The sequence below is a fragment of the Cucurbita moschata genome, unplaced genomic scaffold (genome assembly GCF_002738365.1).
Source record: "Cucurbita moschata cultivar Rifu unplaced genomic scaffold, Cmos_1.0 Cmo_Scf00020, whole genome shotgun sequence".
Lineage (NCBI taxonomy): Eukaryota > Viridiplantae > Streptophyta > Magnoliopsida > Cucurbitales > Cucurbitaceae > Cucurbita > Cucurbita moschata.
This window is the reverse complement of record NW_019268536.1, coordinates 3,368,351-3,380,987: the sequence shown is the minus strand read 5'-3', so window position 1 is coordinate 3,380,987 and position 12,637 is coordinate 3,368,351. Positions and strand designations below refer to the sequence as shown.

At 36.4% G+C, this 12,637-nt stretch overlaps 2 protein-coding genes across 4 annotated transcripts in view; both read left to right on the top strand.

Moving 5' to 3' along the window:
- Window positions 1-690: 690 nt before the first annotated feature.
- LOC111457672 (protein TIFY 10b-like) lies at window positions 691-1,804 on the top strand. Its single transcript, XM_023100021.1, has 3 exons — window positions 691-937; window positions 1,038-1,392; window positions 1,492-1,804. Exons 1-3 carry the CDS (start codon window positions 787-789, stop codon window positions 1,631-1,633), a joined length of 648 nt encoding a protein of 215 aa, XP_022955789.1. The 5' UTR covers window positions 691-786; the 3' UTR covers window positions 1,634-1,804.
- Window positions 1,805-4,545: 2,741 nt separating this feature from the next.
- Window positions 4,546-12,637, top strand: part of LOC111457671 (oligouridylate-binding protein 1B-like) — a 10,640-nt gene continuing 2,548 nt past the window's right edge. Inside the window, exons 1-11 of one of the 3 annotated variants that reach the window (XR_002712999.1) lie at window positions 4,546-4,795; window positions 6,471-6,532; window positions 6,907-7,009; window positions 7,160-7,236; window positions 7,327-7,388; window positions 7,495-7,582; window positions 8,431-8,506; window positions 8,594-8,624; window positions 8,769-8,888; window positions 9,121-9,206; window positions 9,431-9,607. Coding sequence is in view for 2 of the 3 variants with exons in the window: in XM_023100019.1 (XP_022955787.1) it covers window positions 4,697-4,795; window positions 6,471-6,532; window positions 6,907-7,009; window positions 7,160-7,236; window positions 7,327-7,388; window positions 7,495-7,582; window positions 8,431-8,506; window positions 8,594-8,624; window positions 8,769-8,888; window positions 9,121-9,206; window positions 9,431-9,607 (981 nt within the window). In the remaining variant the exon portion in view is untranslated. The remainder of the gene's footprint in view (window positions 4,796-6,470; window positions 6,533-6,906; window positions 7,010-7,159; window positions 7,237-7,326; window positions 7,389-7,494; window positions 7,583-8,430; window positions 8,507-8,593; window positions 8,625-8,768; window positions 8,889-9,120; window positions 9,207-9,430; window positions 9,608-12,637) is intronic. The other 2 variants (XM_023100020.1, XM_023100019.1) reach the window with 2 other exon arrangements.

Genomic DNA, 12,637 nt, shown 5'->3' with positions numbered 1-12,637 from the left:
AAAAAGAGAAAAAAAAAAAAAAAAAACATAACGGGACCCACTCCTTATTTTCAGCACTGTCGGCACGCCTCCGCCTCCGCCTGTGCCCGTGGATTTCGCAGCTAGCCCCCTCCCCTGACTTTTCCTATTCGTTGACGCCACGCTTTCCACACCGCTTCTTCCTTTATTACCAAAATACCCTCCCCTTTTTCATTATTCACCATATTCCCTCTATTTCTTTTCTAATTTATTTATCAATTTTTCTATTTAAAAACATAATTTATTACCACATTTAAAATTTAAATAACAAACTTGTCGGATCTTGAAAGTGTCGTAACCCGCTGCCAAATAATTTTCATTTTGTACCACATTTTTATTTTTAATTACATGAAATAGCCGAAAATTATTTAGAAAGAGGTCCTTAAATTTTTGAGTAATTATCGAAATTGAGGTTTGGGACAATTTCGTAAATAAGTGAAGATACAGAGGCATTGATGAGAAACCGCCTCTCAACTTTCGTCCCTTGAATTAAGTTGTTCAGAAAATAATTGTTTTTTTCTTTTCCCTTTTTAATTTAATTTTTTTTAAACACGTGCTATAATTTTAATAAATTAATTAAATTAATAATTTCCAAAAGACATTAAAAAAAAATAATAAAAAAAAAAGAAAAACAAGAAAATGCAAGGAAGGCAGCAGCTCTTCTTTATATTCTTCCTGTCATCTTCAATGTTTGCAAGTTTCTTAAGTATCTAAAGAAATTTGAACACACAAGAGCCCTTCAGATCTGAAACAACTTACAATTCCACCATGTCTAACCCGTCGGACAGCGCCGCCGCCGCCTGCCGGAGGTCCGGTCGGGCACCGGAGAAGTCCAGTTTTGCTCAGACTTGTAATCTGCTGAGTCAGTACTTGAAGGAGAAGAGAAGCCTTGGAATTACCCCTAGAATTGAACCAAAAGGTACTTTAGCTATCTGAGTTTTGAAATTCTTTAGCTAATTCAAACCAATTTGCAGCCGATCGGTGCTAACTTTGTTGTTCTTTTGATTGCTCTGTTTCAGATGAGTTTCCGACGGCTCGGCCGCCGGCGATTATGAACCTGTTGACAAACATGGAAAACCCAGAAGAGAAAGAGGCGGTGGGGCTTTTTCTGCCGCCGTCTGCCACGCAGATGACCATTTTTTACTGCGGAAAAGTGCTGGTGTTCAATGATCTTCCGTCGGAGAAGGCGGAGGAGATCATGACCATGGCCGGTAAAGGAATCGTGCCCTCTTCCAGATCTGCCGCTACCGTCGTCTCCGACAAGGTTACAGAACCAGTCACCACCAGAGAACAACCTCCGACCAAAGTCTCCGATGATTTACCCATAGCAAGAAGAGCTTCCCTCCATCGATTCTTCGAGAAAAGAAAAGACAGGTATTAAAATTCATTTGAATTTTCACAAATTTTCTCTAATTTCTTGAATTTCCATCTTAATTTACAAAATTTCCCCTGTTTTTGTGGGTTTTTTTTCAGAGTTACAGCCAGAGCACCATATCAAGTGAATTCCCGGCAATATTCTGGTTCTTCTACACCGACCGGAGAAAGCTACAGATTCAAGAACGGCGATGAGAAGAAAACCCAGCAATCTTCCAACCAATTTGATCTAAATTTGTAGGCAAAATTATAATCTAAGCGTCTGCTTAATTTCACCTTAAAATCCTGACATCCTCCTACCCTTCTCCAAGGAATATGAACAAGAACATTGCTCTGTAATTAATTCTCAGATTATAGATCATCATTTGTTGACTTCAAACAATTTTTTTACATCTATGTTTCATTTACATAATTATGGAATTATTATGGTTCATCTTGTCAATTTATGTTACAATTCGATTATTTAATTAACGATCCATTCGAATCCGAGATTATTTGATGATAAACTAGATCTTGATCTTATCAATTTTTTTTGGATAGGAAATTCTTGTTCTTATGGTTTTTTTTATAGCAAATTAAAACTTTATTTCATCTTGTGCTAAGTTTTAATTAACCATAGTCAAGGCGATCTGTTGTGGTTATTTAGATAAAGCAACTCACCTATCGAGGTAGACTTAATTATAAGTATTATTAGGAATGAGAGACCTAGAGGACTTGGTCGAGTCGCCGAGGAGGAAAATTGGAGCCACCGTTGTCCCCACCACTGTCGCACTTGTATACGAGTTGAGTTGGACTGTAAAAATCTTTTGGATCAATCTCAAATTTTAAGTGGTTGAACCAATTTATTATTATTATTGTTGTTATTATTAATTGTTAAGTTTGGTTGAGAGGTGACGGGTTCTTTTTTTAAAAATTATTTTAAAAACTATAATTAAAATTTTATAAGGTTCAAATATCAAACATTTATAAGTTACAATACATCAAATACAATAACCCTATTTTCAGGTTGGTTGTTTTGACCCAACTAACAAAATGTCATTATTAATCGAGCCAAATATTCTATTTTAAAAAAATTCAACTGAACTGAAAAAATCTAAACTATGGGTTGGATAATCTGCATTGATCGTGTTTACCTGATCATATGAACACTTACGATCTTTTTAATAAATTATATATAATTTTTTTTAAGTGGGTCATCGTAATTTTGTACACGGTTAAATATTAGAGTGAAATGGAAAAATAGTATACTAAATATGTAACTACATAAATAACTTTAAAATTAAGTTCATTTGTCATTTATGTTTTAATTCACTAATTTTTCACATGGGACGTAACGAGTCCACTTAGTTACGAGTTACTATAAAAAGTTTTCATGTGATGTTGTCTACATTGTTTTCTCCAATGATGTTTTCAACGTTTTTTTCTCTCATATATCTTATAAAATAAATTTATCTCAAAACATAAGTGGTGGTTGGACCCACAATAGAAGTCGTCGTCAATTTCTAATTTTTACTCACATGTTTGTTATACTGAAAGCAAGTGTCACACATTTGTCGTACATGTAATAGAAAGTTGGTCGTTGTTATACTTAACTACTAGCCCAAAATTCGTGGAGAGAGATGAAAAAATGACTCCTTTATTGTTACTTTGCAAATTATATATAAAATATGTAATAATATCGATACGATTACAATCAAGTTTTCTTCTTCACTTATCTTCTTTGGAAAAACCAACTTCTCAGTGTTTAAGAGTTAATACATGCGGGTCTACGTTAATGGAATTATGGTTTCGCCACCTCGCTTTGAACTAGCAACAAATTCAACATTCAGCCTCAAATATTTGGGGGTGGAAAACGGCCGATTAACGAATTCTCTGTCTCCTGCTCTTCTCTGTCACCGAAGAAGCCATTGTTATCATTCTTTTCGCTGGCCATGATGTCTCGCGTTAGAGACTATGTTCAACCATCATTCGAAAGCCTGTGAATTGAGACTCAATGATGACTTGGAAACAAGACACCAAACCTGTTGCTGAGTATACCTGTACTTTCAAAACAATATGTGATCAGTTTCATGCCATTGACAGACCCGTCGAGAACATTGATAAAGTGCATTGGTTCCTTCATGAACTCGGCACCAATTTTTCAACTTATCCTACTGCTCACATGGCTCTCACCCCTCTCTCGTGTTTAGCATATTTAGTCTTTAATACTGTTTAGTGCTCCCTTGAGTCTTGTTGACTCCACTCATGCGTCATTTACAACCACGAACCGTTGGCTTTTTGTAGCAATCAACGAGGTCATTCTTATTCCCACGACAATAATTCTTCCTTCCGAGAACGAACCCGTTCAGGCCAGGGTCGTCACCACCTCGTTGCCAAATATGCCGCATGGAGGGTCATTATGCGAACCGTTGCAACCAAGACTGACTCTACTCATGCTCACCTTGCCAAAGCTTTCAACATGTTTCATTCTATTGTTCGACTTTAGACTGGTGATTGGTTTTTAGACACCTATGACCACCGATCCATCTATTTTGGATCAATATAAAATAACTAGGTAAGAACGGTGTGATACTAGAAAATGGTGCCTCTCTACTCGTTACCCGTACTCAAACTATTCAAACAAGAAAAATATTTTATCCCATATAATGACAAAATTATTATATTTTTTCTTCTAAAATATAAAAAATATTATTATATAGTTATAATTATAACAAATACACAATATAACTTCTATTATATATATATATATATATATATATATTATAATTTAGATATGACACTTTTTAGTTAGTATACAATTTTTGTAAGTATTAAAAAATAATTAAAAAAAAATACTAAGTGAAATTTTATACCATCAAGAATATAATCAAAATATAAATACAAAAATACTAAAAATTTAAAATAAGTTAAATAAAAATAAAAATGAATAAATTAAAGAAAAAAAAAAGAATATTAGTATTTAATTGGCTACTTCAGAGACTACACAAGTTTGACCCCAAGAATCAGTCATAGTCAAAAATAGGTTGAGGCTGATCCGACCAAAGTCGAAAGGAATGGGTGGGTTAGACCCGTTGCATTTGAAGTTGGACCGGTTTGAGGCCTCCACTTTATAAGCGTGGTCGGCCCATTGGGTGGGACTTTTAGGAGCCACTCATAACTTCCTCAAGCTCTCTCTCTCTTCCCCGTCTTGGAGGTCGTTGACACGATCTTCGTTCCAGACCAGTGCCCTAATCTTTCGCTTTGTCGGAAAATTAGACTTACTGCAATTTAAGAGCATAAATCCGAGCGGGCAGAAACCAAAAAAATGCAGCATCAGAGGCTGAAGCAGCAGCAAGCTTTGATGCAGCAAGCTCTTCTTCAGCAGCAGTCTCTCTATCACCCTGGCCTCCTAGCTCCTCCGCAGGTCCCAGCTCCTTCCCATTTGTAGTTTCTTCCTTTTCATCACTGATTTATATTCTTTACGTTTGATTGTTCCCTTTTTCTCCATTGATTTTGAGCTTGATTGCTTCTTCTTAGAATAACGGGATGAGGGTTAGTTTATGTGTTTTCTTGCTACGAGCCTTAGTGTGGAGTTATACTGGACACTTGAATTATTTACAAATTTGAAGGGGAGCCTGCATTCGTATGATATGTCGCTTTATTTTTAAGTTTTCACTTCACATTACCCGGTACGGTATCATGTCAATCAGGGGCGGACCTAAGAATTTTCCTAGGGGGAATTTTTACGTTCTAACTTTTTATATATAATCTTGGGCAAAGCTGTTTTAGTCTTATATTCTTTCCCTAAGTTTATGTTCTAATAAAATCTTTTCTCCTGGTTGATTGTAAGTTCGTGATAACATCTGAGTTATGATAGGATTCATTTCTGATAATGTTATTGCGCGTTGTCATCATACGAGTTTCCTTTACACCCAAATGAATGATGTAGGATTAGGCAAATTGTCCTTGAGATTAGTCGAGGTGCGTGCAAGTTATCCCGGACACCCACAAATTTTAAAAAAATGTTATTAGCAGCTGTTGTAGTAAAGAGGATTAGCTGCTTCCCTATGTACTGTTCCAAACAATATGTATTTTCTTTTCACTTGTACGTGATTGTGGTTGGTTTATTTTGTTTTCCTCCTTCCCATTAGAGTTCGTTCGGGTACTTTTTCTAGTTGGATTAGTTGGAAAACATATTTTAAATTCAGATTCTGACCTTCTTTCTATCACGGAGATGAGGATTCAGTATAATAACATTCTGATCTGGGAAGTGTCTTGAAAGGAATCCTGGAAACTTGGGACGATCAAAATGATAGAACCCTGGGTTTAGTTAGCCATACAATCTTTCAAGTTGGTTAGCTGGCAGTAGTTTCAGTTTGTGATTGTATTTTGGTTGCATGGTTAAACATTCACAGTTTTCTTCGCTACAAATAGAAAGCTTGTATATAAAGTAGGTAACTAAGCAAATACATTTTTCGAGAAGTTATGGAGGTACTAAACAAAGAAGGATGGAATAAATGCATTTTATTCTTAGTTTGTTAAATAAATGGCATGAATACCTACATCCTGTTCAGTGAATAGGATAAATGTCTGTCTCTTCTTCATATTATTTTAGTGATTCATTTATCCAAGCTTATGATTTCAACTATTTGAACGGTTTTGAAAATTGTATGTGCGTTTACTTGGACTAGTTTGGATTGTTTGTAATAATCTCACATAAGCTAGAGAGAGTTCTTCTCATTAAAATAATCTTCGGAATACAAGGCTATTTAAAGAGGAAAAGTAACAATTTGCTTAACAATAAAATCAGAACTAATAACAAAACATAACTAATACAGTGATCTAATAGCAAAACATATCAAATACAGAGATTAGTTATTGTTGTTTGTTCTCAAAAAATTTCTGAAAAATATAGAGATATTCATAATTCGATTTGCTTCACATCAGGTTCTTTTTCTTGCATACAGGCATTAGCATACCTCTTTTAACTTCTCAGTATTAGGTTGGAAAACCTCATGGAACAATTTTGAATCCTACAGCTCCTGGTCGTTTTCCGTTATACATTTTTCTCATTTTTAGTTTGCCCTTTCTTTTTGCAGATTGAGCCAATTCCTAGTGGAAATCTACCTCCTGGTTTTGATGCAAGCACTTGCCGCAGTGTGTGAGTGTTTGGATGTTACGATACGTTTTTTCTTTTTTTAATTGTACATTTTCATTCTTGTTAAATTTAATTTAATTCTTTTTGCTTTATTTTGATTTCTTGCTGCATCTCATAAAGCTTGTTATCAGTCTCTTTGCACTACCACTGAAAAGATTTCTTTTGCTATAGTCGTTTCATCTGTTTCCATATTGCGATTAAATCCTGTTCTTGTTATCCTGTGTCATTTAAATGATGATGATAGGTATAGTTTGTGCACTTACTAAATTTATGAGTTATATATAGTTGAAATACTAATTAACTTCTCTCATCTCATCTCTGATCCTTCTTTGTCACCGCCATGTGATTTATTGCATAATTGCTGTTGGATAATTCAGATATGTTGGAAACATCCACGTACAAGTTACAGAACCACTTCTTCAAGAGGTTTTTGGTAGTATTGGTCTCGTTGAAGGTTGTAAGCTTGTAAGGAAGGAGAAGGTTTGTCTTTTGCCGTGCATATTATCCTTCTTCAAATTCTAGAGTACTGGACATGTTGGAAATTGCTTATTTGTTCTATGTAGTAAGCTCATTTGTGTATTCAGTTGTATTCATACTGACATACATCAATGTTGCCTCTGCCTTTTGAAGTCATCCTATGGCTTTGTCCACTACTTCGATCGTAGGTCAGCTGCCCTGGCTATTTTGTCACTCAATGGGAGGCATTTGTGAGTAACGATAAGATTATGCATATATTTTTTTTTTCTTAAGTCTTCATATTTTGTAGTATCATCTCGAACATATTATGTGCGTTGCAGATTTGGGCAGCCTATCAAAGTTAACTGGGCATATGCTAGTAGCCAGAGGGAGGACACATCAGGTTGGACTTTCAAACTATTATTATCTCATTTACTGATTTTACGATGTTTTTTTAATAACAAAACAAAAATTCCTTAATCATTTAAATATTTTGTTTCTCTGTGCAGGTCATTTCAACATTTTTGTTGGCGATCTTAGCGCTGAAGTCACTGATGCTATGTTGTTTGCATGCTTTTCTGCTTACTCCAGTTGCTCGTAAGCATCTTCTCTTTGAATATTAAACATCATTTCTCATCTGCCCTCTTGAACTATTCATTTCATAACTCCCTAACTGTGAGTAATATGATTAATTGTGTTTTTCTTATTATAGATTTGTTGAAATTATTAAATTTATTAAAAAAATATATGCATACTTGTAAGCTACCATATAAGCTACCATGTGAGCTACAAACAGGGTTACATATAAGCTACCAATGCAGCTTCCTCTTGGAGTATGTAGAAAAACAGTTTCCCGAACAAAAACCGGTAACAGAACACCTAAACTCAACAAAATCGAAAGAACTCAATCATGACTTGGGTAGCTGACAAACAAGAAGCCGTTATTCTTTCCTCTTAGGAGTTCAACAGCTTTTTCAACAAGATGGTTTCTGTCTGGCCAACCCTTTCAATGAAGCTTTAAGTGAGATGAACCTAAATTTCTTCCAATCCTCAGGGTGCTCCTTTTTGTGGACTTGTTCTTTTTTTTTTCGTATGTCCTTATATTCTTTCATTTCTTCTCAATGAATGTTGGTTCATAAAATAGAAATATAAGGAGACTCAAGAGTGACCTCAACTCAAAGCTGGAAGGAAATTCTAAAAAGACAAAAGGATAGCAGAGTCCTTTCCACCAATTCTTGAAATAACCTGTCTGATCAAAGGCCTAAATGAAAATATTATCTACACCAGACTAATTCCTCTCACTTTTCCTCGCCAACATTCTATCTTAGCAATCAGCGAAAGTGTCATCCTTTCTTAAGATTCATTGATAGACTTAAAAAAAAAAGGAGTCTTCAAACAATTCTTATGGACCAATGCAACTTACCCACACTGTTTGCTAATTTCAGAGATGCAAGAGTTATGTGGGACCAAAAGACTGGGCGCTCAAGAGGGTTTGGATTTGTTTCCTTCCGAAACCAGCAGGTTTTGAATTTCTTCTCAATGCCCCGCTAACTGTTCGTTTCTTTAATTTTGTTCTGAAGAATGAACATTTTGATGTACCTCTTTCAGGAAGCTCAAAGTGCAATAAATGACTTATCTGGTATGTTCTGGTTGTTATTTTTTCACTTAATGGTTGTCTGCCAATCCTTGTTATGTCTTTTGGGATTTTGTTACTGTGATGGATTTATGCTTGCAAACTCATCAATCTGACAACTTATTGGTCTTATTTATTTTATTTACTCAGGTAAGTGGCTTGGGAGTAAACAGATACGTTGTAACTGGGCAGCCAAAGGTGCTGGAGTGAATGAAGATAAACAGAGCTCAGATACCAAAAGTGTGGTAGAACTATCAAATGGCTCATCTGGTGAGTTTTGTACAGAACCTGGACCACATATCATGCATATGACTTTCTTTTATTTCATCAGTTACTGCAGAGATTCTTACTTTTGCTATTATTTTAACAACCTAAAATTGGATTGTGATTCATGTATTTGACTTACAAAAACTGTTTCTGTGCTAGTGTGAAATTTGGTTCTCTGTGACCTTGTTATTAGAGTAAGATTTTAAAAGCTTACTTCATTGCCTTGATCGTGCAGAAGATGGTAAAGAGTCTGTAAATAATGAGGCTCCGGAGAACAACCTTCAATATACTACTGTATATGTGGGTAATCTCGCCCCAGAGGTGAGAAACTATTTTCATTATTGTATGATCTAACGATTTAGCTCTTTAACATGCATGTTGAATGTACATTAGCACAGAGAGCCCTTTATAGGACTCCATGTATAGTGGAAAAGATGTTTGGGGGTGCTATCATATTTCTTGTGGAAGATGTTTGATAAAATTCTCCTAAATATCATCGTTCAAGTAGATATTTCATTTGGAATCAATGATTTTCTTGTCTGCAGGTCACTCAACTTGACCTACATCGCCATTTTCATTCTCTTGGTGCTGGGGTCATTGAGGAAGTTCGAACTCAGCGGGATAAAGGATTTGGTTTTGTGAGGTATAATACTCATGCTGAGGCAGCTCTGGCTATTCAAATGGGAAATACTCGGTCTTTTCTCTGTGGAAGGCAAATAAAGGTATTGTTCTGCTTTATATGGTGAAGCTACTCTCTTACTGCTAAATGTTATATTGTCCATATTCCATAGATTTGGGTCTGAACTGATGTATTTATGCCACCTGGAAATAAAATTGAAGGTGCATAAGTCTTGAAATTGGACAGATGGCTCCCTTTTGGGTGCATAGTCACTGCCTTTTCTGTTTACAAATTTTCATATACGTAAATGCATCCTCATCCACTGATGGAGAAAAGTTAACAAGTTTACTCATCAATGGTCAATTAAGCGTCAATTGCTCTCGTTTATTTTCACTTACAACTGTCGAATTTCCAAGTCTATCTACAATCTTCTAGGATCCCCTGGAAATTTTGTCAGAAATTAACTGGTGCATAATTGTACTAATGATGACCATCCTTCCCCCATTGGCCCGCTAGATGGACCTCACTGCCCCTCCTTCTGATCGTCTCTGCGACCTTCATCTTCCCCTCTCCCCCCAAGATTCCTTACAGTGTTCTTCATTTCATCTTCTCCGCGTTCCTATGCTTTTTATGCATTGAGTGAAAAACCTCTCTTTATGTATTGAAGTTGATAAAGCCTATTGAGCTGACAATGCCAAGCTACTGAGTAAAGATAACACACACTCAATGTCCATTCATTGGACTGCACTCCCCAATTCGTATTAGTAACTTTTCTCCCACAACCAGGTTGTTTTGAGAGTTTCATCATGATTCTATGTTTTGTGGGTTTTTAAATCATCTAACTAAAAATCTCTCTCACTGACTCTAAGGAATGATTCGTCTGGCTCACCCATTGGTTGATCATTCCGGCTGGAGGGTCAAATCATGGTTGGGCCTCCTGCCTAAAGCTCCTTCTCAGCTGCCTTGGCCCCCAGTCTTTTTTCATCCCTAAACTCTTCCGCTCCATGTCTTTGTTAGAACGAATCACTTCAGCCCATTACACATTCTCTTTAGTGCAGGCAGTATAAATTGGGCCCCATCATTTTTAAGTTTGAGATTTATGATGAGGCTGAAACTTCTCGTGGACCATCTTAGAAAATACCGCTTCACCTTTGGCAATGTTCAGAAGAGAACATGATCTCAGCAAAATCAGTGCCATAGCCTCTCAAGAACTCTTCCTTTCGTTCCTTTCTCAAAAAAATCGGAATATCCCTGTGTTGAAGAGACAACTTGCAGTGACGAAATCCTCAGGAGGTAAAGTAGCATCATGAGTCTCAAGGAGGGAGACGAGAATACCATATATTTCCGGTTTGTTTTCTCTCTGATGCCAAAAGTGATTTTTGAGAGAGTTGATGAGCAGGTATTATGCTGGTAAATGCGAGAGATACTGAGGAAGCCTTCATCGATAGCTTTGCTAAGCCATCATCCAAAACCCCACTCAAAAGATACACCCCGAACCCAATAAACCTCAATCAGAGCTTTTTTTTTCTTCTTGAGCTTCTCTTCATTGAAGATGAAATTCTGGCGGCTAAGTCCCCTAGCTGGTAAGGATTTTCCATTGTTATTCTTCGTTGCATGTTGGAATACTCTCAAATCAGATATAATGAAGGCGTTCTAGGACTTCTTTTTCCTTTATAGAATGGTATTATTATGCTTAGTGTCAGCAAAACCTATATATATATGCTTACCCCCCCAAAAGTTGGAAGCCAAGAGTGTGAAAGGCTACGCAGAGCCATCTGCATCACCACTAGTCTTTCCTCATGACATCACCTAGCATCAGTTTACTTGATTATTGATGTCTGACAAATCCTAAATTCAAGCCTTTCAACGTTGAATTATTTGAAGGTTTAGAACCCAACCCTGACAGTAAGTCTTTTGATGAAAAAGATTGCCTATTTTGGGATTTTATCCAATCTTTGAAAGGTTTTTTGGTAATAGACGGAAATCTTGGTCTTTGGTTGCCTCTCAAATGGCAACGGTTCCATTCTTTTATCATCAATGGTCGTCCAAGGGGAAAATTTCAGGCCTCAACAGGTAGTATACAAAGTTGTCCTCTCTTCCCCTTCATCTTTAGTTTCATGATGTTTATTATTTGGTATTTATTTGCTTATTATAATAATTTTTAGTCGGATCCTTCACAAAAGTCAATCCCTCTGGTTTCCCAGATGGCTTTTCTGTTGGCAGCTGCTCCATAAACCACCCACGTTATGTTGATAATGCCATTATTTTTTCCTACGGATTTAATGGGGGACTTAATTGGACCGAGCCCTGGTATAAAAAACCTAGGTGATAATCTTCAAATTCAGAATTAAAAATGGGTAATCCTCTTCCCATCAAAATGTGACTTTTCTTCTCAAGGCCATAAAACACTCTGATGCCTCCTCTGATTGAAAACATAAACCTTTCTAGATTGAATCTCCTTGGTCTCATTCTGCCAATGTCCTACGAAATAGTGCCAACATCCTCAATGTTCTTCAATCACTTGGCCCTCAGACTATCTCGGTCTCAATTTAAATGGCTCCCCCAAATACGTTTCCTTTTGGGAACCAACCATTGATGTGGTAGGTACACCCTTATTCTCGCTTCCTTCTTAAATCTCCCATTTTACTTCATATTCCTTTTCAAGTCGCCAAGAAACGTCATCTCTACTGTTGTTAAATTTCTTCAGAGCTTTTGCGATGCCGACAATCCCTTCATAAGTTCCCATATAGTCAACTGGAAAAATGCCTTTTGCCCCATCATAGGTTTTGGAGACCTATTCCAACATAGCCAGGTATAGCCAAGACGGCATTTTGCTGTAGAAAAGGAAGCTTTTTAGAGAAGATATATTTGGCCAAATATTCCCTTACCCCGCAGATTGGTGGCCTAATTTTCACTTGAATATCAGGCTAAAGTTTATTCAGTTTGTGCTTCCCAAAGACTACGGGTGCTACGAGGGCTCCAATTCAGTGGTCAAGCTAGAATTATTTGAACTAAAGTGGTGTACGCTATTATTTGGAGATGGTTTGAGAGTATCGAGAACTTTTTTTAAAAAAATTATATATATAAGCTGAATTTTAAACTCTTTTTTTTTTTTTTTTTTTTGGAAAAATTA

Bases quoted from the DNA above. Each gene is read 5' to 3' on its own strand.
- LOC111457672 (XM_023100021.1), top strand. From the start codon at position 787: ATGTCTAACCCGTCGGACAGCGCCGCCGCCGCCTGCCGGAGGTCCGGT. The intron at 938-1,037 runs GTACTTTAGCTA...GCTCTGTTTCAG, and splicing joins CCCTAGAATTGAACCAAAAG to ATGAGTTTCCGACGGCTCGG. The intron at 1,393-1,491 runs GTATTAAAATTC...GTTTTTTTTCAG, and splicing joins TTCGAGAAAAGAAAAGACAG to AGTTACAGCCAGAGCACCAT.